Source organism: Crocodylus siamensis, chromosome 2 (assembly GCF_052110815.1).
Source record: "Crocodylus siamensis isolate JL-2025a chromosome 2, ASM5211081v1, whole genome shotgun sequence".
Classification (NCBI taxonomy): Eukaryota; Metazoa; Chordata; order Crocodylia; family Crocodylidae; genus Crocodylus; species Crocodylus siamensis.
In genome coordinates, this window is record NC_143396.1 from 185,002,316 (window position 1) to 185,027,207 (window position 24,892).

Genomic DNA, 24,892 nt, shown 5'->3' on the forward strand with positions numbered 1-24,892 from the left:
CCTCAGTGACTTCACTTTGGGCATAAGCATCACAGAGGAAGAAGCTGCCCAATTCAAATGCAAAAGAGACAAGAGCTATGTATGCAAAGGAGGCTGGGGGAAGAGACTGATGCAAGGTGCCCTGGTCCCAAGGAGAAGGGAGACTTGGCACCCAAAGCTGGCAGGTAATGACTGAAAAAACAGGAATGGGTGATGAGGGAGGCTGACGAGATAAGCAAGCAGACTAGGACTGAGATGCATGATAGGGATTGTAACTGGCTGGACAAGGAACCTACACTGGGAGTTAGGGAGGGATGCAGTTAGCAAGAAAGGGTATGCTGATATTGGAGAAGTTGGGGATGGGGAACACCTGGTACGAGCTGGGCAAGTAAACCAGAACAAGGAACCAGTGAGGAGGGAAGGGATTTAAGGTTGCAGTTCACTTTTTTCAGTATGTATTATGACACAGTCCTTAAATATATGTACACCATTGTTTTCTACCTGACACCTGCTATACTTTGCATTGAATGGCCTTGTTTTGGTTCAATCAGGGTTGTTCAGTGGAGGTGCTATCTATAGGATACTTGCTCATCTGTTACAAAAGCTGGAAAGTGTATCATAACTGAGGTATACTTTCCTGGGAATAAAGCTGCCCCAGTGAGCTAGATGCTATCTGTATCATTTGTAGAAGTGCCAAACATGCATAGCTGCAATTGAAAGTAATGGGAGCTGTGCTGAGAATATAGGAAGTGCAACATAAGGTTACACTGTCTAAAATAGTCAGGCCAGAGATGTTTAATGCACAGAGCTCTGTGCAATAATAAAAGGTACTCCATTTAGATTGCAAAAACTTGGATCTTTATCAGTAGAGTTCTGCACTCGGTGCTGGTGCTTGCAGACATGAGGGCTAGGGACAGACATTAACACATAAAGCAGTTTAAGTGATCAGAAACTAGTTTAAACCTGTAACAGAACAGACATTCAGTGCACACAAAGCAGTTGAAAATGGCTGAAACCTGTCTGAGATAAACCAGGTTCAATGGAGTATCAGACTTAACTGATTTGGCTCAAACCGGTTTATGCAATGTTTGTCCCAGACCCCTTGCTGTTTTAAGATAAGCCAGATACCCCCAGCATCCCAGCATGCTCTCCGGGCTGGGCAGGGCTCTCTGCTCCACGCAGGGCTGACCCCTCCCCTCTGCTCCCTGGCTAGAGCTCTGGCAGAGATTTGCAGTCACAGCAAGGTCTGCTGGCTTCCCTGTGCCTCCCCCCCAACCCCACTACTTAAGCAGAGATCCCTTCCCCCTCTCTCCCACAGCATGAACCATAGCCACCATATGCTAGCTAATGCTGTGCAAGGCATACAGGACAGTGTCCACTTAGGGCTTTTTGGAACAAATCAACAACTCCGTTGGTAATGTCCTTGTATTCCTTCCTTTGGAAAAAGGTGTTTAAGAAGAGGTTGAACTAATGAGTGACGCTTTGTTTTCTGGTGGGGTGCTAAATGCTGATAACATAGCTGATAAATGCTCTGTTATCAAGGGGAGAGACCCCCCACTAATCACAGCATTCTGCTGGGGCCTGGCCACACCCCGCTCAGCTCAGCTCTGTGGAAGGGAGAGGAGGGCTGCTCTAGTGTCCCCTAGCTTCTAGCCTGAGCCACTACAGGCATGTGCCAGCATTTTTTCAGTGCAGACAGGATGTCTGTGCAGTTACAGAGTGATTTAACCTAGCCAGGTTAGACTAACCTGTAAAGATTGAATCAATTCAGGCTTGGGCCTTCTGAATGTCTGTCCCTAGCTGAGGTGTAGTGTTTGGTCAGAGCTATTATGGAATTCTCCATAAATACTGAGGTTCCTGGTGTCATTGTCCAAATCATTCCCATTACAACTTGTGTTTCAAAGAAAATTAAAACTCAATATTCTAAATTGATGGACATTTCTGGCCTCACTCTCTGCTTCCGAGTTTCTCACCTATAAAATGTCCTTACAATGTTACCTCCTCACCTCACAGGGTTGTGATAACAGCCTCTCAACAGCAATGAAGTACTCAGGTATAAGAATGATGAGAGCTATAAAAGCCCATGAACATATTAATAATTCTCATTTCTATACAGCATTTCCATATAGGCATGTGCTATATCGCTGAGTAATGAGGAATGAACAAAATATTCAATAACCACTCATTCAGTGAGCACCACCCATCTTTGGAACTGATTGAGGCAGGGGCCTTATGTAAGAATTAGCATGTGAACCTGTAATTCAAGACTGTATTATAATACTAACAGTCTAAACTAAGACTTCATAGAAAATGTGGTTCTCACATTACCAACTTTTACGTTTGAATTTTATACTTAGTAACGTTCTTTTAACAGATTGTATGTGCATCACACGTGCAAGAAAAAATTATTTCCTTCCTAAAAAACAAGAGGACTAGATATATAGTTCATGCCAACCAATACAGCTGCACTAACTTCTAATTTCTGACAGTAGAGACTGTGGTCCATATAAACTAAATGGCTTTTCCTTAATTTATTATTTCACACAAATTCAGTAATAAGACAGTAAAGGTCAGTAAATGTCAGAGAATTAGTACAATTAACTTCAGCAGTAAATGTGTTGTGGGAATGTTTGTTTTCTTTTTTCTAGGTCCTCTAGACTCTGAACCAGGATAGGAGTTAACTAAGTGTTTTGTATAAGTTGCATTAAGGTGTTCTGACTTCTGCTTACTTGCCACTGAGGTCCAGTTTGTATATGAATTGTTGTTCTCTGATCCCACAGAATGGTAACGTGTTCCACTGGAAAATGAACAACTGTGAAAAATCCGGCTTTCCATACATGTATTGTATGTAATTTTTCTATATAACTGGATGGACTCTGTTCAAAACAAAATAAGCCAATACATAACATAAAGTATTTTAAAAGTAGCCACAAAGAAATGCAGTACACCAAAAAGGAATGATAGGGATGATTTTAAAATTGTTGTTCTAGTATTAAGTTGTGATTAGAAAGTAATGTGGTACTCCAGTTTTTGATCATGAGAGCATTCAGTAGTATAACTAGGGAGAGCAAGCCAGGCAATAGCCCCAGGCACTGATTTTGAGGAGGGCCAAAAATAGCAGCCCTTCAGAGAGTCTGCGCCATGATGTGCTGGTGGTGATGGCACAGCAGCAGCCGCTGGATGCAGGAATACTACACTTACGAAGCTAGAGATCCAGGTTCTAGGCCCCACTCACTCAGAGGGGGACTGAATGCGTAACTGTCTGACTTCCTAGCATGCTACTTTACTCATGGTTCTACGAGTCAGACATTTCTGCAGTCCTCTCTCCAGCACTCCTTTGGAGCCTCACTCCTTTTGAGTATGTTCCCCGGGCAGCAGAAAGAGGCAGGTATGTTGGGTCATGAGCCAGAGTATAACATGGAGCATGTGTAGCTTAGTGAGATGGCTGATGCTTTGGAGGGGCGGAGGTGCTAGTCTGGACTTTTGCCTCTAATGGAGCATAAACTCAGTAGTGAACTCAGTAGCATAACCAAGGGAAGGGAACTGGGGCAGCAGCCCTGGGCACCACCTTCATTAGGTAACACAAAAACAGCCACTGTAATTGGCACAGCAGAAGCCAATGCTTCCCCAGGTACCATGCCGCTCCCGAAACAGAGCAGCATTGCTATATGCCTCTACAGAAATGTCCTCAGTGCTCTCCAACCCACGACTGTTAAGTGCAAGGTACATCAGCTCACCTTCAAAAGGAACACTGAGGAGAGGCCAAACTTGTACAGTGCCAAACTTGTGGTCTGGTGGCTGGAGTACTAAAAATGAGGGTTCAAAAATGCCCTCTGGGTAAGCGGAGCCCTGAACCTGTTTCCTTGGTAAGTGCCACAAGTACATGGTACTAGGGTTAAAACAGAGGAGGCCCCTCTCAGAGGACTTAACTCTCAGATATGCATATGCTTAGATCTAGACATACCCAAGCACTGCAGAGTCTATTGAGCATGCTCAGTCTACATACACACCCTTTTTTGTCCTCTGTACAGGGATAATAGAATTGCAGCTTGTGTGCAAGTGCCAAATATATAACTAATAGGGCTATAAAACTATCATGTAAATGAGCAAAAGATAAGAGAATTCCTCTCTATGACTTTTCACATTTTCAGGCAGCAGGATTGGACAGTGAATGAAAATGCTGAACAGGTTCCATAAGAAGCTGCAAAATTAATCTCAAAGGTGCACAGGTGCAATTTTTACTCATTTCATTAGGATGTAAGCACGTGCACAACTACTTTTATTAATATGCAGGGTTTTCTTAACCAGGAGCCTCCCTACATGGGGCCACAGTCTCCCAACCTTACTCACAGAACAGGACTTTTTTCTGGAATCAGTCCCACTTAGACTTCAAGCTATTTGCGGCACAGAGCATGTTTAACTATATATGTGCACAGCCCCAAATGCAAAGAGACTCAGTCCTGATCTTTGGGCTCTACCATAGTAGAATATTATACCATGTTAATACATATAGAAGTAACAGAACTCAGCGTACAAATAGCAGAATCTGATCTGTAGTAGCAATATCTCTGCCCGAACCACAGTGCAAACTAATGTAATTGGTATTTATTTTATTTAATTGTATAGAAATGTTAAAAAATTCAGAGACACGAAGTGAAATCTTGGGCTTGCTGAAGTTAATGACAAAACTTCCTTTGAATGTTTTAAACTTACAAGGAAGCATTATGATCATATAACTAATCCAGTGATTCTCAGCTACAGTGCTATGCTTCCCTTCCCACCTGTAACAATATGTATGAATCTCAGAGGCAAAACCAGCAGCAGAAGAAAGGAGGAGTCCAAAGAAGGAACAGGAAGTGAGGGGAGGAGACAGGAAGAGGAAATGAGTTAGACAGACTGGGGGAGAACAGTAGGCCCTGTAACAGCTCCGTAAGAAACTGCTATAATAAAGACACTGTTTATATTAAATAGGAAGCTGTTCCTTGATTACCCGTACAGGATCACATGAAACACTACCTACTCCCCACTGCAACTTCTCCAGTCTCAGCATGTCCTTCCCCAGTAACTGCATATTAATCTACTGCTTCTTGTTTCCCTCCCTAACTCCCATGACAGCTTGAAGTTCCTTGAGATCAATGGTGCTGTAGAAACAACATAACGTTGCCACTGGTAGGTGTGCAAGCATGATTCACAAAATAAGCCTGGAGATATCAAATAGGAATCGATAAACATTCTGACCTGTTGTGGTCATTCCAAGTTCTTTGCAACAGAAGTGCTCTAGTATTTTTCCATAGTTAAAAATGATGAAAACTAAGAGCTGGCATTTTCTGAGAGAAGTCTTGACTCTAAAAAGGTTGAGAACCACTGATCTAGTCTGGCCTTTTATATATTACATTCTGTACATTTCACTCACCGATTCCAATGAACTAGCCAAATGCAAGCAGCATCTACTATACAAGACAACATACTTTTGCAGACTACTTTGAATAGCTGTTCTTTTAGATGTCTTGTTAACCAGGAACACATGCAATCAGTAATATGCATGTGTTCTTGCTGTAATATTAAGAAGTTGAAACTTACTGGATTTCCAGTTTCATCCTCAAAAATTATAAAAGATTTTCCAACATTAATGAAAATATATTTTCTGCAAATGATTCCTGTATTAAAGCAGTTAATGTTTTCTATAATGACTGAGAAACTAGTTTCCGATGTGCTCTGCAGAGGAAAAACAAAATATGTAAACTAAATCAATAATACTTTGTTACAGCTTTGCAAAATAATTACATTTTTCTTATCACTGACAGAAACTGCAATGTATTATAAGCATAATTAGGGCATGGTTCAAAATTTAAGAAGCACATTAAATATCAACAGAAAGTATATGTAGGTGAGAAGTAGAACAGAAGCTAGATTAAACTATGTAGCACAGATGCATGGAAAAACCTCACAACTCATCTGCCTTCATCTGTTCCCTTAGGCGGCTTGTAAATTTTGCGTTCTTCCTGCTAAGGTATTTTGCTCGTGTTTGCTGCAACTGCATAACTCAAAAAGAAATTGTCTGCAGGATAATCTTAACAAAATAATATTGTGGCATAAGTAAAGCAAGTAATTCAAAAAATATGTAAGTAACACAACTACATTACCAGATTTTCAGTTGCAAAAGTTTCCCCTACTTAATTTTTAAACCTTGATTTTGGGGAACCGGAAAAGAAACGATCTCACCTTAACTAAATGAACCTTGCAAGCTCCAACAAAGTCAAAAGTGAGTCCATCAAAAGTCCTGTAATGCCGATCCCCATAGGCAGTACACATTGATGGGCAGGGGTGGAAGGTGCATTGAAATGACCCATGCTGGCAGACGCTGAAAAATGTATGATCAAAAATGGAAATATCCGATGTAATCACTGACAAGCAAGGCACAATTAATTCACTGATTATCTTTCAAACCTTAGAAATATTCACAGAAAAGTAAAAATAGTAGCAAATATTGTACAAGGTATTTGGTTTTTCAACCTAAAAAAATACATATTGTATTTACATACTTTCCAGTACTAATTTAATAGATCATCTAAGATAAACATTCACTTTGAATGATTTTGGGGGAGGGGGGGAAGGGGGGAGTTGCTGCTCAGGGGTTGTGAAATCTGTGTTGTCCTCTAACTGCTACGTGCACAAGTGGTACAAGTCTGTACCAATACAAATATAAAGAACTGCTTCCAAGTGTAACCTTGCTTATCCATGGGTAAATTTGGTGAGGTTTATCTCACTTGTATTACTACAGACTTGCTTTTATTGCTACGAGTAGTTAGAGGGTAGCAGCTGCTATATCTTCCCAAGCAGCAGCTCCCCCTTTCCTTTTTAAACTACTTGAAGTAAATATTTGTCCATGGCCAATATTACAAGGAATCCCTTTATTTGAGGCACATAACACAGTTATTTCAACAAAGGCTGAATGCTGGAATCAGTAGATGCATCTACACGGGCGCTTTAATGCACAGTAGACTATTTTACAGTGCATTACAGTGTCATATAAAAACTGTGACATTATGCTAATGTGCAGTAAAATAGTCTACTGTGCATTAAGAGTCACTAAAAAAAATGCACATCTACTACTCTGCATTAACACAGCCTAATGAGCATTAATTTAGTACCTCGTATTGGAGGTATTAAATTTAATGCACATTAGAAAAAGTGCATTACTACACATGTAGACACACCCAGTAAGCAATATATCCATGGTCAATTTAATTCCTGTAGTCCTCTACTCAGTCCATATTTGCATAAGTAGTGACCAAGGGAATAAATTAAATACCCTCTAAGTGCTTTAGAGCCTAAACTCCATTTAAAAAAACAGCAGAAGCTGTTATGAGCTTTACAATAAGACTCATGCTCCTGAGTGGCTAAGGACATAGCTACATGGCATCCCCATACATGTCATGCTGCTTCAGTGGCCTTCTAAACAGGAGGAGGAAGAGGAGGAGGGTCCATGCCCCAACTTCAGACAGGTGCTTCAGCCCACCCCAATGCTAATCAGCCCTTCTACAGCACCACGCAGATACAGCTGCACTACTTGTGGTTTGAGAAGCAGCCCATGCAGAACACGGTGCATTTGAGGGTATGGCTCCTAATGTCTACCTTGCAGACATGGTCTAAGTCACTTCTGAAAATGAGACTTAAAAGTCCAAAATTACTTTGCATCATTGGAAACTTCATGCTACATAAAGGCTTTAAGTCATTCCTTTGATACAATTACAGCATAACCTTTAAACTGAATATAGCATGTTTTATATGTTCAGTACTGTATGCATCTATTCAGCACACATAGTACATTTATTTTGAAAATGAATAATTGATTTCCCTACTGATTCCTTAAATGGGGCTTGCACTGCATGAATAAATTAAGGGTCTGATTTTTCCTGTAAAATAGCGGATACAATAACTAGTATATGGTAAATAATCAAATGTTAAAATTAACTTATTAATATCCATATTAATATCAATAGTGCATGTATTAATATTAGTTTTAATCTTATGTGATAGAAGAGTAGAAGGCCATTGCTTTAGTATGAAAAAACAATTCTCAGGAAGGTAGATGGGAATGCAACTTAAAGCAGGAGCATAGGAACACGGGACTGAAAGGCACCTCATGAGACATCAAGTCTACTATGCTGAATTTTCAGGCAATTGTTAACTCATAGAATCCCAGTACTTGGCCCTTCAAACCCTCAGAGGGTTCATCCTGCTTTATTGTAGACTTATTTTCCTGGATAGTCCACCTTGCTTCCCCTAGGCAGATAACTTATACCAGTTTATGTTCATTTACGTTGACTTACTACTATATGTTACCTTTAAATTCTGCCAATTCTCTTAAGAATACTTAAGAGATTTGGAAGGAGACAGAAATGGCTGGAAGAAATGAAGAATACTGCTCTGCATGCCCTCCATGATGTGCTGGGATCACTAGATTTACTTAGCCACAAACCCCACAACTTTTCTCCTGAGCCAACCCAACCCACTTCTATATGCTGGCCTCTGGGGGATAAGAAAGGACCACCATCTATAATGCAAGAAGTATAAAGGCCCTCTACAAGTGCATTTGAGAATAACACCAACTAACATTGTCTTCAGTTTGCCTCAGGCCACAGCTGTCTACTGTAGGTGACAACAGTTAAAACATCCAGAGGCACTTGCCGATTGCTTTAAGGTCCAAACTAGTCAGCCCCAGAATTTGAGAAATATGTATACAGGAGCAACAGCTGTGCAGACCCAAGCACTGGGCTCAATGTTTCTTGGCATCAATCCACTCTTAACAGATATTGCTTTTATTGAAGTCATAAGTAAAAATATCTTTGCAATTTTAAGACATAATTCTGCAGATCATTGTAATTATAGTACAGTCATATACTGCCCTAATCTATTATGTTAATAGTTATATAAGTCACGGTTAATAACAGGACATTTACTATGAATACGACATTGTTTCATATTTATTCTTATTGGGATTGTCACGCAACTATACCAAATAAAGTTTGAAACAAATTGGTAAATGCTATGAAGGCTCAATGGGCTTGTTTTGTATGGCAGCTCTCTTTGATTTTGCATGGGCAAATGACACGTTTCATATAGCACACATGCACTTTTCCATGGCCTTTTTGTACTGTATGTCATTTTTTGGTGCAATCAAGTTGGTAGCGAAAGCCTGGTGTGGACCTAGTCTGTTGTTGGAAAAGTTTTTGTCACTCAGCAAGTCTTTACTTCTTGACATGGAGACAGGAACCACAAAGGGCCCAAGTCCCAGAAGAGTGAGTTTGTGTGGAACAGGGAATGGTGTAAGATTTTCCAACCAAAAATTACTTTCCTTCAGCAAAAATTAGGGAAGGCTAGCTATCTAGTGTCTTCTTGCTTGCAATGCAGCTGGCTTTTGGTAAGGTCCTACAGAAATTAGATGGGAGTAAGGATTCTCTTTGGTGCAAGCAATCCAACAACAGCTCCAAGTGCAGAGGCCTTTGGAAATAAGGGGGTAAGTAACCCGGGGTCGCTTTACCTTCCTGCCAAGTGGAGATGGCTTGTAAGTCGCTTCACCAGTCGGCCAAAGGACTACAAATATCTTCTAGAGCAGATACTGAGGACCTGACGAGAGGCAGAGGTAGGCAGTCAGCACAAGGCTGGAGGGGCGAAGACATCCAGACAAGGCATTGACTAGTGCGACTGGACAAGCCTTCATTGCTTTAGGCTCTAGCGATTTTTGCCAGCTCCAATAGTTTACCAGGTGAATACCAGTTAAATATCCCTGGTAGATTAAGAGAAGAGTCAAAAAGAAGGAGCAGCTTGACTGGTAAGTTGCAGGCTACAGTACTGTATAATATCTTGATGTTTGAAAATGTGGCTAATTACTCTGATGATCTAGATAAATGATTAGCGCCGGCTTCTAGGTTAACAGGGGAACGGGGAGAATAGAGGAGGGAACCACTATGAAAAAAGTTCTTCTCAGGGTGATAAGATAATGGTGAGTTTTGAGGTTTTTTGGCAGGTTATTTGGGGGGAGGGGGGGGTTTGGAGAAAGGGGTGGAAGCTTCAGATTTTAGCTTTTTATATGGAATCTTTGCCTACTGCACTAAAAGTGGTGTAAGTAGTGGTATCCAAGCCTCCACTGTGGGTGCTGAGGAAAGTTTGCAGAGTGACATGGTTTTAGGTCACATGGTAGATTCCCAGCATTAGGTATTAAAGTGGATGGTTTCTGAGTTTAAATGAGTAACCTTATAAAGTGATGTTTCTGTTAGGAACTGTTCTTAAAAATCTTGTTGATTCATTAACTATGAAAGAAAGAGTCAGTGGCCAGTTTTATTGATCTGCTATCTTGTTAATAGAATTTGCTTATTTCAAAACTGTAGCATGTATACTAATGGTTTTAAGGTTATGTTTTTTCGTTCATAGGCTTCTCAATGTCCATTCTAAATTTGAAAAAGAAAACCTTTTCTCAAGAAAGAGTTACCGGGATGCATTTTCTACAGAAATACGATCCTCTCCTAAATCTGGTGAATTAGCAATTGAGGTTAGATTTAAATTTAGATTACCTTGGGATATTGATAGTCAAGAGTAAAAATGTTCTAAATCTTGCCTGTAGTGCCCAGCCCTCTCTCACATAATATGCTGTTGTTTGGTTACCCTTGAAACAATATTCCAGTTTTCAAAAAATCTATTTTTAACACTTATTTGCAAGTGTAAAAATAAAATTACTATAGATGACAACAGAATTGGGCTTTAAAACTATAATCAAGAAACAGGAAAACAAAACAAGACAAGTTTTAGTTAGCAGATAAATTAAATTTTAACATGGAACTGGACAGAGTTCTACTTACCAGGTATGACAGGAAGAAATTACTTTATCACCAGGAAAATATTCCTTTCCTTTCCATGAACATGGGCATTCATCTGGCTCAAAACACGCATCACCATGTTTAACGAGGCTATCAAAAACATAACATCACATATCCATTCAACGGAAATATAACTTACATATTTACATATTACAGATTTACATATTTGTAAATATTTCCTTACACTTGTAAATGATTTTCAAGTTACCCGGCTAACTTTTTCTTTTAAAAGCACCTATCATGTTTTTAAAAAATTCAGGAACTGAAGAATGCAAGTTTTAATCAACACTTACAAATATGCAGTTTGGTTACTTCCATTCACAGATCATTTAACTGTCCATTTAATTAACATTAAGAATGGCATTGGACACTATAAGTGCTAACCAGGGTTCAAATTACAGGGAGGCTGAGTCCCCCGATAAGAGACATAAGGCGATGGCCGCTGGGCAGAAACTAGCATTTAGCATGAGGGAAAACCCTCCTCCTCGCCCCCCGTCTCCCCGTCGCTGCCAGGAACTTTTTGCTGCAGCTGCCCGGATCCTGTGCCCAGGCTACCCTGTGGCTTCTCTCTACTGCCGCTGCTGCTACTGCCACCACCTCCAACCCCCACAAAAGTCAAAGTGTAATCTGAACCCTGGTGCCAGCCCTAAAAAGACTTATTGAATGATATAAAGATTTTAAGTCAAAACACCGTCCCTCTGCCTGACAAAGGGAGTTTGTACCCAAAAGCTTGCAAAGAACAATTTTTCCAACTAATTATTTGGTCTAGTAAAAGATATCACATTTACCCAAAGAAGCTTGTCTGCCTCAAGTCAAAAGATGCTTTGAGATAATCCAATATGAACTTCTGCAGATTTCACCTAGTTCATTCTGTACTGAGTTGATTAACTTATGTTTGAATAAAGCATATTTTTCCAGAAATTTCCCAGTCTTTATTTTAAGACATAAAAAAATGGAGACTCAATTCCTTCCCTTGGTAATTTGTTTCATGCGTTAATCACTGTCAGAATGAAGTTATCCATTGCATTTAAACCATACTAAATCTGTGGAGGGTTAAGCAGTATTAAAGTGAGAACATGCTGTGAGAAGTCAAACATAAAAGGTGAATATAATTTTTTACCTGCACAGCTCTGATTTGCCATTACAGTGCTAGCAAATAGAGGCATGGCTATGAACCAGAACGTCTGGGCTCTATCCCACCTCTGAGGGGAGGGGAAAGAAGAAGGTACTGGGAACAGTGTATCGTGGGATGCTGGAGGACTGCAAATTGCTCATTTTATCTCCATAGAGTAGACTGAAGTTACCCTACCACAAGCTAGATAGCAAGGTCCAGAGTTAACACTTGCCTGAAGTAGCATAACTTTGAGACACTCAGGAGGTAGTTAAGACAAGTTTTAACTTGCAGATGCTCAGGTTTTAAGTGCCCTTAGCTTGGTCTATGTATAATATGCAATTTCACCTTCATTGCTAAAAATCTATGCGTTATTTCTAATTTGAATGTCCAGTGATTCAGCTTCTCAGCATTGGTTCCTGTGATATTTTTCCATGTTAAATTGTATGGTTGTTTCAAGTAATCCTATTATCATTGGAACTATTCAAGTCAGTTGAGCAATCTTCTTCATTGAAGGTTTTCAAGAGAAGGCTGGACATGCATTTGGTCAACGATAGTTTAGAAACAGCAATCCTACATTTGTGCAGAGAGCTGGACACATAACCCCCAAAACCTCTTTTATGGGTGTGCCTATACAGTGCTTTTATGCACGCCTAAACTTAATGCGCATTTGCTTAACGCACATTAGGGTGATTTAGGTTCGTGTCTACACACGCATGCTCTAAGGTACATTAACATGTTATTCAGATCAACTTGGGACTAAAGTTAGTCTCAAGTCAGTTGACATACACAGCATTAATGTGCCTTAGTGTGTCTACACATGTGCTAAAGAGCTTTAGCTATTTGTGCCTAAATTTGATACCTGCTTTTGCCATTTTTAAGAAGCATTAAGGGCACACACATGTAGACCCTGCACCATTAGTGTGGCTTAAAAATGGCTAATGAGCCTTAGAATGGCACATGTAGACACACTCCATGATTACTAATGACATACAATGTAACAAAGACAGTTACACATACGCCTCCCTTTATTTGTACTAGCAGTCCTCTTGACTTCAAAGAAATGACTCACAAAAGTAAAGTTAACATACATACAAAAGTGTTTCCAAGGTTAAGACTGAAATCTGAAATCCAGAATCTTGCTTACAAATGACAAAAGTAGTAATGACTAAAAATGGAACCTTAAGTGAAGTATAGTAAAAATGTCTGGAGCCTCCAACAACATAGAAGAAAAGTGTATCATAGCAAAGTAAATCAAATAATGAGAAACTTAAAACATATGCTTTCATTTATGGTTGTTACTAGAGTCCTGAAAACCTAGAATAAATAATAGGTATACCAGGGATAAATAAGCTGAGATGTAAAGTGGAAAAGACTTAATACAGGCATTATTGAATTGCCTGACTCTATAGAAGTTCTAGCAAAATACTGTACAGTGTAATGCATACATGTAATGAAGAACACGTTGGAACAAAGTGACAATTTTCTACAGGACCCACAAAAATTGTCTCAAAAAATTCTGCAAACATTTTTGCTTATGCAGTTTTATGTGCCAATTAATAAGATAAATCTGCAAAGGCCTTAATGGCTTATTAATCAATTATAAAGTTCCATAAACTCAAAAAACTATGATTTATAGAATGAGAAATTCAAATTTTAAACATTGTGAATCTTTAGTTAGATGTAACAGTATAAAGCACTCTTTTTATTGCAATTACTATGACTCCAGCATGCCTCAAGTTCCAGGAGTGTATACCCTGCTTCTTATCTACAGTTTCCATCTAATACTATATGAAAAAATGAGGGTGCAGAACATGCTAGTTAATTAGAAAAATAGGAAAGGTTCACTTTTAAAGGTTCCATAACATCTAAAATGATTACATACCAAAGGCTGAGCACTGACATTTACTAATCTGGGGCAAGAAATAATCTTTTAAAGTATCACTGCTGGGTTTGTATTTTTCTTTTTCTTTTTTGGAGGAGGAAGGTGAATAAAAAGCTTGTAAGTATAAAGGTACATTTCTGTAAGGATAAATATAATTCCGAGCTATATGTTTTCCTTGAAGTAATCTACTAATTATGTTTATTCTACTAATTATGTAGCTCATCATTGTAATACATTTAATCTAAATGGCTTAGACGCTTCTTCAGTGTGTGTGTACATTTTTTTACATCATTTATTCCACTCTATAGCTTTTTACTGGAAGCACACTGACAACCCTAGGGAAAAGACATTTAATTGAAAGATTGTAATTCAGAGCATGTGAAATGTTTTTTGTAAGCTATACTCTTCTCAAGTTTTCTGTCACTCACTGGACAGGTTACTACAAGACCAAATTTCCCACTGCTTTAAGTTCCAAACTGAATAGGTCACATTCACAGACAAAGAGCATCATGTTGACAAGGCAAGACCAAATACAAGTTTCATCTCTGTAACATTATACTGGATAGAACAAGTGATAACAGCTTTCTCTCTTGTAAAGCCAAACAACCAGATGGATTTCAGTGATCTAAGAATCCATAACAAAACGCTATTTAGACCCAACAATCTCTTTTCATATTAATATCAAAATGTATTCCTAATGCTTATCCTGAATGTACAATTTAAAGATCATTGCTAAAATTATACATATTCCTCTCTCCTTTCATCAGAATCAACTGCAATTGAATTGGATTCCCCAAAACCATCATTCTTCAGGGCTTTGTTCAATTGCTCTCCTAAGCCCTACTGGCATATTTAAATAATGATCATGGCATGGGTATCTTTAGAGGAAATCAATGGCTACTGTGAGAGAAGAAAAGCCTAAAAGATAAATATTTCCTCACTTCAGCAAAGCCCAAAAAGCTGAGCTTGCGAAATAGAAGTAGAAGATTCTCTTGAGTTTGCATGGACACTACTGCAGCCTCAATAATCTGCAGTCTGGGTGCATTATACCCCTCTTTCCCTCCATTATACAAAGGCAGATCTGTACAGCCCTGAATCCACCAAGTCCACCCACAAACTTTCTACTAGGGCCTCTCTCACTTTCTCTCTGAGCTCCTCAAATCTTAAACGGCAGGCTTCTCCTTAGCTTGTTCCTATGACCATATGGCTGAGGGCAAGCGAAACTTGGGGGCATCCAAACCGCAAGCCGCTGGGCTTGGGCCTGTACATAGGATCCCCACCAAAAGACTGGAAATATCTAAAGCCTTTGGTGAGGGTGGAGGAAGTTTGTTGGTTGTAGGATCACTTACGGTTCTGGACTGGCTCATGGATTTGGACTTGATTTGGCTTGGAACATGAAATTTTTTTTTTTTTTTTTTTTTTTTTTTTAAAGAAAAGAGTTCCTCAAATCTCAACCACAAGGATCTTTACTGTCCGTAAAAGACAACACCGGATTGAAAGAAATAGTAAATGACACTTCTTGTGTTCATTCTCCAGTGCAACAAGTAACAAGGAATAAAAGAAGAAACAATTTACTCTGTGCATGTTCTAACCATTACCATCGCACCTAGTGACTCCATGGCGGATGGATCTAGCAGTTGGCCAACTGGAGTGATTTATTCCTGCTGAATGTTTCTTAATGATGCTGGGTGCATTATGCTGTTGTATTACTTGAGTGTCGGGGCACCTAGAGGTCTTTTCTATCCCAGACGTCTGCTTACTACCAATTTAAGCTAGAGAAATATTGCCCCAGGTTGCCAAGTGTCAGGCAACTTGCTCAGTAATTTCATAAGGTTTTCCCATAGTACTTTGTTATGTGGGGTGCAGACAGACCTCTGCAGTTGTCCCTCCAGGCTGATGGAGACTGCTGTGCCTCCTCATCCCATTTCAGGGAACATATCTACCTTGCAGCTCTATGCTTCCCTTTCTGGAACAAAGCCATGGTGGAGTCCTGAATACACAACTGGAAAGACTAACAGAGAGAGGGGCAGCATTTTAGAAGCTAACCTAGGTCCTACCATACTTCCACTAAGCCTTCTTACAAAACTACTGGTCCCAGCACCTCCTTTCCCTGCTTCTATTTCCTCTCCACACCAGCCCATTTCCTCCTCCCGGCAGCCCATGACTCCCTCTAATCACTTGGTATCTACTGGCCAGCCCAATACTATCCTTACAAGCCCCTCCTGCTTGACATGGTATGGAACTGACTTTTGCTTCCCCACACCTACTCACACTGACCATTGCATGGACTGGACCACAAGGGGAAGACGAATGTTTCTCTCATCACAAAGAAGTACACTGAATAAGCTTGGTTGTTAGCTGTGTTAAAGGCTGTAAAAACAGAGTAAAAGACAGCATCTGCCTTGAAGATCTTTTGTTGTAGGCAGGACAGATACAGCAGTAAGAAAGAACAAAGAAAATATTTCTAATACTTTTGCATTACCAAGACAGCATTACCTAGGTTTTCCAAAATTTCTCTCCACATATAATTAGTCAATACATGAATTGTGCTTTTTTCTGTATTATTATGTATTAATATTAATTCACTTGTGCATGGATCATAAAAGATACTCCTGGTTCTGTGTTTTATACCTGTAAGAAACCAGGATAACAAGTTAGCTGCTAAACTACTTACTTAATTTTATTGTTGGAATAGTTTTTCAACAAGGAGGACAATTCAATCAAAATTAATGGATCACTAAATTCACTGATCATTGCTGGTTAAAAATAGCAGCAGCTATTTGGAGTCAGATCAAATAATTCCCTTCTTTGTGCTCTCTACAGTGTTAGCATGAAAACCACCTGAACTGTACTGGGGATTAAAAAAAAACAACTAGCTATGTGATGGCTTGACTGGATTATGGTCTTCAGCTTCACTCAAAAAAGCCTAAACAGGAAAATAACTGCAACTTTAATACACGTAATATAAATGTATGTTTTCTGCTCTAAGGTGCTAGCTTAAACAAAATGTAATGCATCACTTTTGAAGTAAAAGGGATTTCAGGAAGGTGGCAGGTATAATAAAAGCCTTCCATTTAGATTTAGGTGAAAGAATAATTGCCTTTTTGTTTAGAGATAGGCAAAACAATAGAAACTGTTACACAAAACATAGGTCTCATTTGAGGAATTCAGGAACTGTATGGGTGGAAGAGTTTCACTGTGAGCTAAACATAAATACAAAGGCAGAGAATTGACTTGTTTGAAGCTCTGTGCATGTGCATCTGTGAGAAAGAAGGCAGGAATGTCTCAGGAACGTACACAGACAGCAAGAGAAAGCCAAGGGGTACATGTAGCTGTTACACTTAGTGCATCCTGCACTAACTAGGGTTAGGTTAATCCAAGTGCTGAATTGTACATACGTTTGGGGAGGTTAGATATGGATGGCCCAGTTTAGATCAGGCACGGGTTAGCTCAATCTACCAAATGTATGCCCCATTCGGGGAACAGACCCAGAGCTGGGAAAGCCCAGATGCATTCCCCAGCCCCAAGACTGCACTTTTCCTATCCTCCCCACCCAATCTGACAAGATGTATTTTTAGTTCTTTGACCTCCCCACCCTCAGGTGGCCAGCCACCCTTATGAGCTTGGCAACCCGCTCTGACCCTGCCAAAACCCCTCCCCAGACCAGCTGTCTCTCTCCAATCGCTCAGTTATAATCCTCAAAGGGAATTTACAACACTCCTTTTGTAGTTGAGCTGATGAACTTCACTACATAAAATGTACTGGATACAAAAAATCGTGGACTTAATATAGACATTGGATTTATGGCACATTATAACTGGCCATAGTCTGATAACCCCAAGTCAGCTGTCTGCATTTTACCAGCACCTTCTGTTCAACATTTCCCCTTTCCCCCACCCCCCACCTGTCTCATGCCTATCATCTCCCATTCCCTCTGATCCTCACTGCCACACGTTTGCATTTTCACAGACCTGCATTTTACATACTGGCTTCTACTCTACCCAAGAGAGCACACAAAACACCAGCAGACTCCCCCCCCCCGTACCTAAAGCAGGGTGTTTATACCCAAAAGCTTTCAAAGAATATTTATTCCAACTATTTAGTTGGTCTAATAAAAGATATTGCACCTACCCAAATCACCTTGTCTGCTTATGTTCTTAGACCAACACAGCTACAACCAACAACCCTATGTCATTCTAAGGAACATTCAGTTAGATATGCAAATACTGATTTAGCAGTTACAGGGCTGTAGGTTGTAGGCATGTTGGTCTAAGGACATAGGCAGACAAGATTCTTTGGGTAGATCTGATGTTGTTTATTAAATCAACTCAAATAGTTGAACAAATTCTTCTTAGCAAGCTTTTGGGTTTAAATACCCTTTGCCGGGCTGAGGAAGCCTCTGCAGTTGGTGTGTGCTCTTCCTGGATGGAATGAAGAGTAAAGAAGCCAGAGGCTGGGCTGGTGTGCATGCAAGACAGGAAGTCAGTGAAGATGTAAATTGAGGAGTCAATGAATGAGAGACGGGCTACAGGATGGGAGGGGGGCAGAGGGGAGGAAGGGGAATGAATGTAGCTGGTAAACTGTGGAGAGGTACCTGGGGGAGTCAGATGTCAGGCAGGCTATAATGTATCATAAATCCAATGTCTATATTTAGTCGATGATTTTTTGTATCCAGGAGGTTGATGAAGTGAAGTTCATAGGCTCATCTGTGAAAAGTGTTTTGTAAATTCCCTCTGAAGATTAGAAGAGAGAGAATGGCTTTCTTGTAAGAAATGTGCTCCCACAGGTAATTGGGTATTCTTGTCCTTCATAAATTTCCAGTGTACATTCATTCTAATGTACAGCTGTTGTTTGGTCTCTCCTACATATTTTCCATCAGGGTATTTCATGCATTGGATGAGATATATTACATTTCTGGAGGTGCAGCTGTAAGCTCCAGGAATGCTGATGGTTCAGTTGTGGGGTGTAGCAACTGTGGCGGTGGTGGAGATGTGTTGGCAGATTTTGCATTTCTTGTCATGGCATGGTCTGGATCCATTCAGTGTTTTTTGGGCTGTAGGAAGCTTGCTTCTGGTGATGAGGTTAGGAAGGTTTGGTGCTTGTTTGAAGGCTAGGATGGGTGGTTCTGGGAAGATCTCTTTAAGAATTTGGTCTCCTTCTAATATGGGCTGTAATTGTTTAAGGATTTTCTGTATAGGTCCAAGGGAGGGGTGATATGTCATAACCAGTGGTCTGCAATTCATGGGGGTTTTCCTTCTGCACTGCAGCAACTCCTCACGTGGTATCCAGGTGGCTCTTTCAAATGTGCGACCTCTCTCTCCAAAGGAGTGTCCTTGTTAAGTGAAAGCCTTTACGAGATTTGTAAGGTGGCAATCCCGGGCGTTCTCCTTAGTGCAAATTCGGTGCTGAGGGCTTGGCTGTATATCACTGCTTTTTTGGTGCGTTGAGGGTGATTGCTGGTGTCATGTCTGAATTCAACCCATCAGTTAGAGTGCTGATGCCAGCAAAGCAAAAGACCATTATAACTTAGTAAGGACGCAGGCCATAAAGACCCCTCAGCACTAGTAGCCTTTATTTCTTTGCTGAGGGAAGCATTGCAGTTGGAGTTTGTTAAAAGTTTGTTCTCCATACTTAAGAAGCTTGTTGTCTGCAATGGTAAGAATTGCAGGTGCCAATCACATGTTTGACCTTTTGAACCTGCTGAGGGCAGTAAAGTAGGTCAGATGAATCATGTATCTAGGTCAGATGAATATGCATCTAGGTCACTGGTGTAAGAACGTAATTGGCGATCTGTAAATATTCACAACTGGCATGTAGTGATTGGTCACCACTGACTATAACTAAGAGCAGATTCCTGCCATTAAGCGGAGAATCCATGCACACCAAGGAGACACAGTCAGCAGATTCTCCCCACCAACCGATCTTCATTTTGGCGTACTTCGTTCCTCACCAGTTCATCTGTTCTTCTTGTCAAAGTGCTCTCGGAAGTTTGCTGATTGAAAGTGCATTATAGTTTCTCCCTGCGTATGAGCTGTTGACCAGTTCTGGGACTATTGAGTCGGGCAGCTGTACCTAGCTTCCAGGTTAGAAAGCAAGGGCTCAGCTCAGGAACCCCATGAACTAACAGACCCCTTTAGACTGTTCTGGTTTATGCACTGTAACTGAACAAGCCAGCTCTCCTGCCTACGCTGCAACCATCGGTAGCATAAGTACAATAAACTTTTCATACAACCAATATGCTTCAAGCCACCTGACTCCTACTCGCCGCTACTCCCCACCTGTCTGGTCATCTATCCCTTCTGCGGCAAGCCAGTCGTGCCGACCCAGGCTCGCAGATCAAGGGTTACACCGGTTACGAGGTGCAACAGCTGGTTTTGTGCAGATACATAAATTAGTCTGTGGGTTTCTTGTATAACGCAGTCTGTATTTTACCATTCTGGATACTGATCACTGTGACTAAAAAAGAGATGTTGGCACTGGAGTATTCAAGCAAAAGCTGGATGGAGGGGTGATGATTGCTGAATTTCTAATGGAACTCAATCTGAGATTGCAGGTTTTCAGTCCAAATGATGATGATGTCATCAGTGCATCTTAAGTATAGCAAGAGTTTGATGGTTCAGTCCTTGAGGAATTCTTCTTCCAGGTAGCTCATAAAAGTTTTGCGTACAGATTTAGCACAGTGATGCTCAGCCAGGTTGCCATGAGATCCTTTCAAGGGTGCCATAGGGTGCCAAACAACTTTAGGGCTGTTAGTTGTGCAAACATGATGCACAAAATTAACCCAGAGATGTCAAATAGGAATATTTAATATTCATAGTTGTGTGGCCCTTCTGAGGTCTCTGCAACAGAAGAATTGCTCTATTACTTTTCTGTAGTTAAAAGATGTAAAACTAAGAGCTACCATTTTCTGTGGAGTGCCTTGAGTCAAAGGAGGGGTATCTTGAGTCTAAAAAAGCTGAGAACTACTAATTTAGCCTATGTAATAACACAACACATAGACCTATTTGAATTAAAAAGGTCATGGGCCTAGCCCACTAAAAATCAGGGGCTGCCACTGGTTGGGCAGCCAGAGACTTTAAAAATCCAACAGATTACAGGGGACAAATCATAAAAGAACAGTGTTTGCACATGAGAGTTCATAGGGCCAAAACAAGTGCTCCCTAGGGGAACACCGAGCACAGCACGCCAGACAGCGCCCACCGGCCCTCAAACTCAACTAGAATGCTGGCAGCCATTGCCCAGCGATCCTCCACTCAGAGACATGCATACATGACACTGAGGAAAAATGCCCCTAGGTCCCCGGGAACCTTCCTGGCCAGAGCCTCCCACCTGTATAGCCAGATGGTGAGCATGGCCAGAGCCAGGAGGAGGTTAACCAGGAGGTCCCGGGCCTCAGTGGGGTGACGGATGGGGAGTGCATAAACAAAAAGGTGTGGGGAATAGTGCAACCAGTACAACACAGACAGACATCCCTTATTCTGAAGAAATCAAATTTTCATGAGTCATCACCCCACATTTCTACTGAACCCAAAAGAGAAATTGGGGTGAAATATTAAAGGTCAATCAGTTAGCAATTATAGGAGATCCATAAGGTGAACAGAATGTTGCTTTTAATTTTTTTTTTTTTGATGCTAGGAATGGGAAATTAAATGCTTCTTTCCTTTAATCCTTTATAAATGAAGAATATGAACAAGGCTCTTCAAAAAGGAGATATGACAACACGTACCAAAAGGGCAGGAGTTTTAATTCAGCTTAGAGGATACATCTTAGGCACAGAGCTGTTAATATGATCACTGAGACATGACTCAAGGGTATACTTGTCATAAAAAATGGCTTTGTAAAATGTTTCAGGCCAAATTACGTTCCTCCTACACTGTTGTTTCTCTGGCCATAGACTAGAGACATTTTAAAATGACTTTAAATTGGTTGTTTTCTTTGTACAAATTAGAAAGTGATGATTTTCTTTTTTTAAAAAAAGAGTCCAGGAATTCATTTAAGCTTAAGCTCCTTACATGTTATTTGAGCTGGTATGCCACCTGCTTATTACAAAATACAGTGAGAAGCAATTTCTAATTTGGAGAGGAAAAGCAGCAGACAAAATATTTCTGGATGAAATACAGAATCTCATTACACTTGGAATATCACAATTTTCAGTTTACTAATATAGTCTTTTTCATAGCTGTAACTTATCAGTAGGATACCTAAGGAAAAATGAGAGGCTGAACATGAGCCAAAAGGATGTTTTGGCCCATCTTGGTTCCCAAGACCCCTGGCAGACATTAAAATAAAGGTACAATTGGCATCTGAGGAATGTTATACCCCATGCCAAAAATCATGCATTCTGCATGCCAGATGTGCCTTTAATTTAAGACATTATCTAAACAAACCACAAAGAAGTTCTACATTATATGTAGAACATTTGTATGGCTGGTTTGCCATTTTAAGGCACCATAAATTGCCTGAACATGTGACACCATAATTTATGGCAGTATTAACATATTATTCATGCCATAAATATAATGTCTTCCAGGGGCCTGAGAGCCAAAGCGCATGCTCTTTGAATTTTGAATGCAGGTGTCTCCAAAACTGGAGATCAGGTCTACCCATATTAGAAAAATGTTTTATAAACAGCATTCAAATCTAAACTGGGGAAGGTCAAAACCTTTCACACCTATGTAACAAAGATAGTTAGGCATGTCGGTCTGAATTTAGGTAGAAAGTAGTCTATAAGGTGGCTACATTGCCTTGACTCATTTAGAGAGACATGAGCTCTCATGGGCTACAACCTACTTTGTCAAAAGTAGCATTCAGCCTAAGAAAGCTCACGTGTCTCCGACCATGTTAATCTATAAAGGTGTCATACTGCGCTGCCTTTTACTAGTTAGTAAATCAATACATTATTTGAAACACAAGTGTCAACATTAGTCCCATGAATCCATATAGCGTCTTACTGCATTTTGATTTAAATGCAACAAAAAAAAATCATTGGCGGTTTTAGAAGAGGTAAAGATACAATTATAAAAAATTATATCCCAAGAGTGCTTATTTCTTCAGCAAGTGTCAAGCATGAAGCAATCCCATGGAAATCCAGATGTAAAAGTGGTTAATGTGTTTCAAATGATCAAAGGGAAGAAGAGTTGTTCTCAGGGTGGGAGAGACAGTTATACGGTCTATTGGGACCTTGTTGCTTCAGTCAATGTTGTTGTTATGGTCTTTAAAATAGGAAATGTCATTGGCTGACAGCAGCAAATGCCCTGTGTATTCATGTGTGAAGGTCAAACACTAGCTCATAAAAATGGATACACGTCCTAAAGAAACACAGAACATGGTATTTAGGAATGAAAGACACAGCTAAATGCCTTGAAAAGTGTCCTTTGTTTCCAATTATAAGTATCGTTCATCTGTCATATGTTCTCAGAAATAACACCAGTGATGTGTTTTTCCATTCATTAAATTTGCTTAGGTGTGAGTTAGCAGAAAATGATCCTGTTAAGATCCATTAAAAAAAAACAAGTACAACCAAAAGTCAAATGTCAGTAACCCCCTTTTGGAAGTGGACTTCTGCCCCAGTGTTACTGACATGGAAAAATAAGGGATGAGATACTGCACTAGGAGGGAACAAAAGATAAACTAGCCTTATAACAGAGATCAACTAGCAGATACAGAGTTATTTCCAGAGTTTAAACAAAATAAATGCACAGTTAATGATGAGGTGATCAATGAAAATAGATCTTTTACAGATGACAAATACTGGGGAAACAGCAGGAGTGGATCAGGGCAAAATATCATGCAAAGATATACATATAGCAGCTAGTTTTACTTATGTACCTTACAGATAAAATAATAATAGAAGATGATAATTTCTGGAAGATCAAACTGGTACATATAACCATAAGATAACATTGTGAGAAGATGTACTGATTATTTACATTCATACAGTATGTTATATACCTTCTAAATTTATGTTAATGCTATCCTGAGACCTAAAGGCCTTTTGATTTGAAGCTAGGACTAGGATCCAGAATAACCAAGATAAATTGGAGAAAACGGTCCAAATTAATCAGATGAAATTCAACAGGAAGTGCTAAATCCTGTATTTGGAATAGAAAAATTGCACGTACACATACATTTACATTATATTACCTTTTTAAAATGTTGTTATTGATAAATTTTCAGGTCTATGAAGTATAATAAAATATAAAACCAAGTTGGGATGTAATTGGATAGTCTGCAATCCTGCAGTGAGAGAACTGGGGTTTACAGTGAACCATAAGATGAATATGAGGCAATAGTCTACTCAGTTGAATTAACAGGAGTGTTACTTGCAAATCAAGGGAAGTGATTTTGCTCTATTTGGCACTGGTAAGACCTCACCAGCAGCACTGTGTTCAGTTTTGACTCCCACATTTTAAGAAAGGTGTGAACAAACTAGAAAGAGTCCAGCAGGGAGTGAAAAAAGGCCTGGGAAGCATGACTTACAAGAAAAGGCCAAAACAAATAAGATTGTTTAGACTGGAGAAGAGAAGACCTAAGGAGGGGTGGAAAGGGTAGAATTTGTCTTCAAATATCTGAATGGCAACTATAAGGAGAATGAAGATAAACGTTGTCTGTGGCTATAAAAGACAGGACTAAGAACAACAGCCTCAAATTGCAGCAGACAAAATTTAGGTTGAAGGTTAGGAAGAATTTTTTGAGGGTGGTCAACCATTGGAACAGGTTATCTAGAAAAGTTGTAGAACATCTATCCCTGTAAATTTTTAAGAGCAGGTTAAACCAGGGGAAGGCACCTGGGACTTCCCTCCTCTGCTGCACAGCCCCAGTGGGGAAGGCAGCTGGCTCCAGACTGTGGGGTTTCCCTCCAATGCCCAGCAATTGCAGAGGCTGTGCATAAGTGGCAGGGAGCGCTAGCAATAGAGATGGCCCAGTGGAGGCTGTGCTTCTCACTGCAATGTGCAGTGTTGGCTGGAGCTGCTGGGCACCTGAGCTCTGAGCGCCCTGCCTGCTGCTTCTGCACCATGGGGGAAGTGCGGGGTGGGGGGC

General features: G+C 40.2%; 1 protein-coding gene across 1 annotated transcript in view; it reads right to left on the reverse strand.

The window, feature by feature from the left end:
* The window catches only part of OTOG (otogelin), a 206,966-nt gene that overhangs the window by 86,005 nt on the left and 96,069 nt on the right, over positions 1-24,892 (reverse strand). Inside the window, exons 24-27 of the mRNA XM_090032569.1 lie at positions 10,839-10,946; positions 6,202-6,340; positions 5,560-5,694; positions 2,709-2,855 (exon numbers count right to left, since the gene is read on the reverse strand). Coding sequence (XP_089888695.1) covers positions 2,709-2,855; positions 5,560-5,694; positions 6,202-6,340; positions 10,839-10,946 — 529 coding nt within the window. The remainder of the gene's footprint in view (positions 1-2,708; positions 2,856-5,559; positions 5,695-6,201; positions 6,341-10,838; positions 10,947-24,892) is intronic.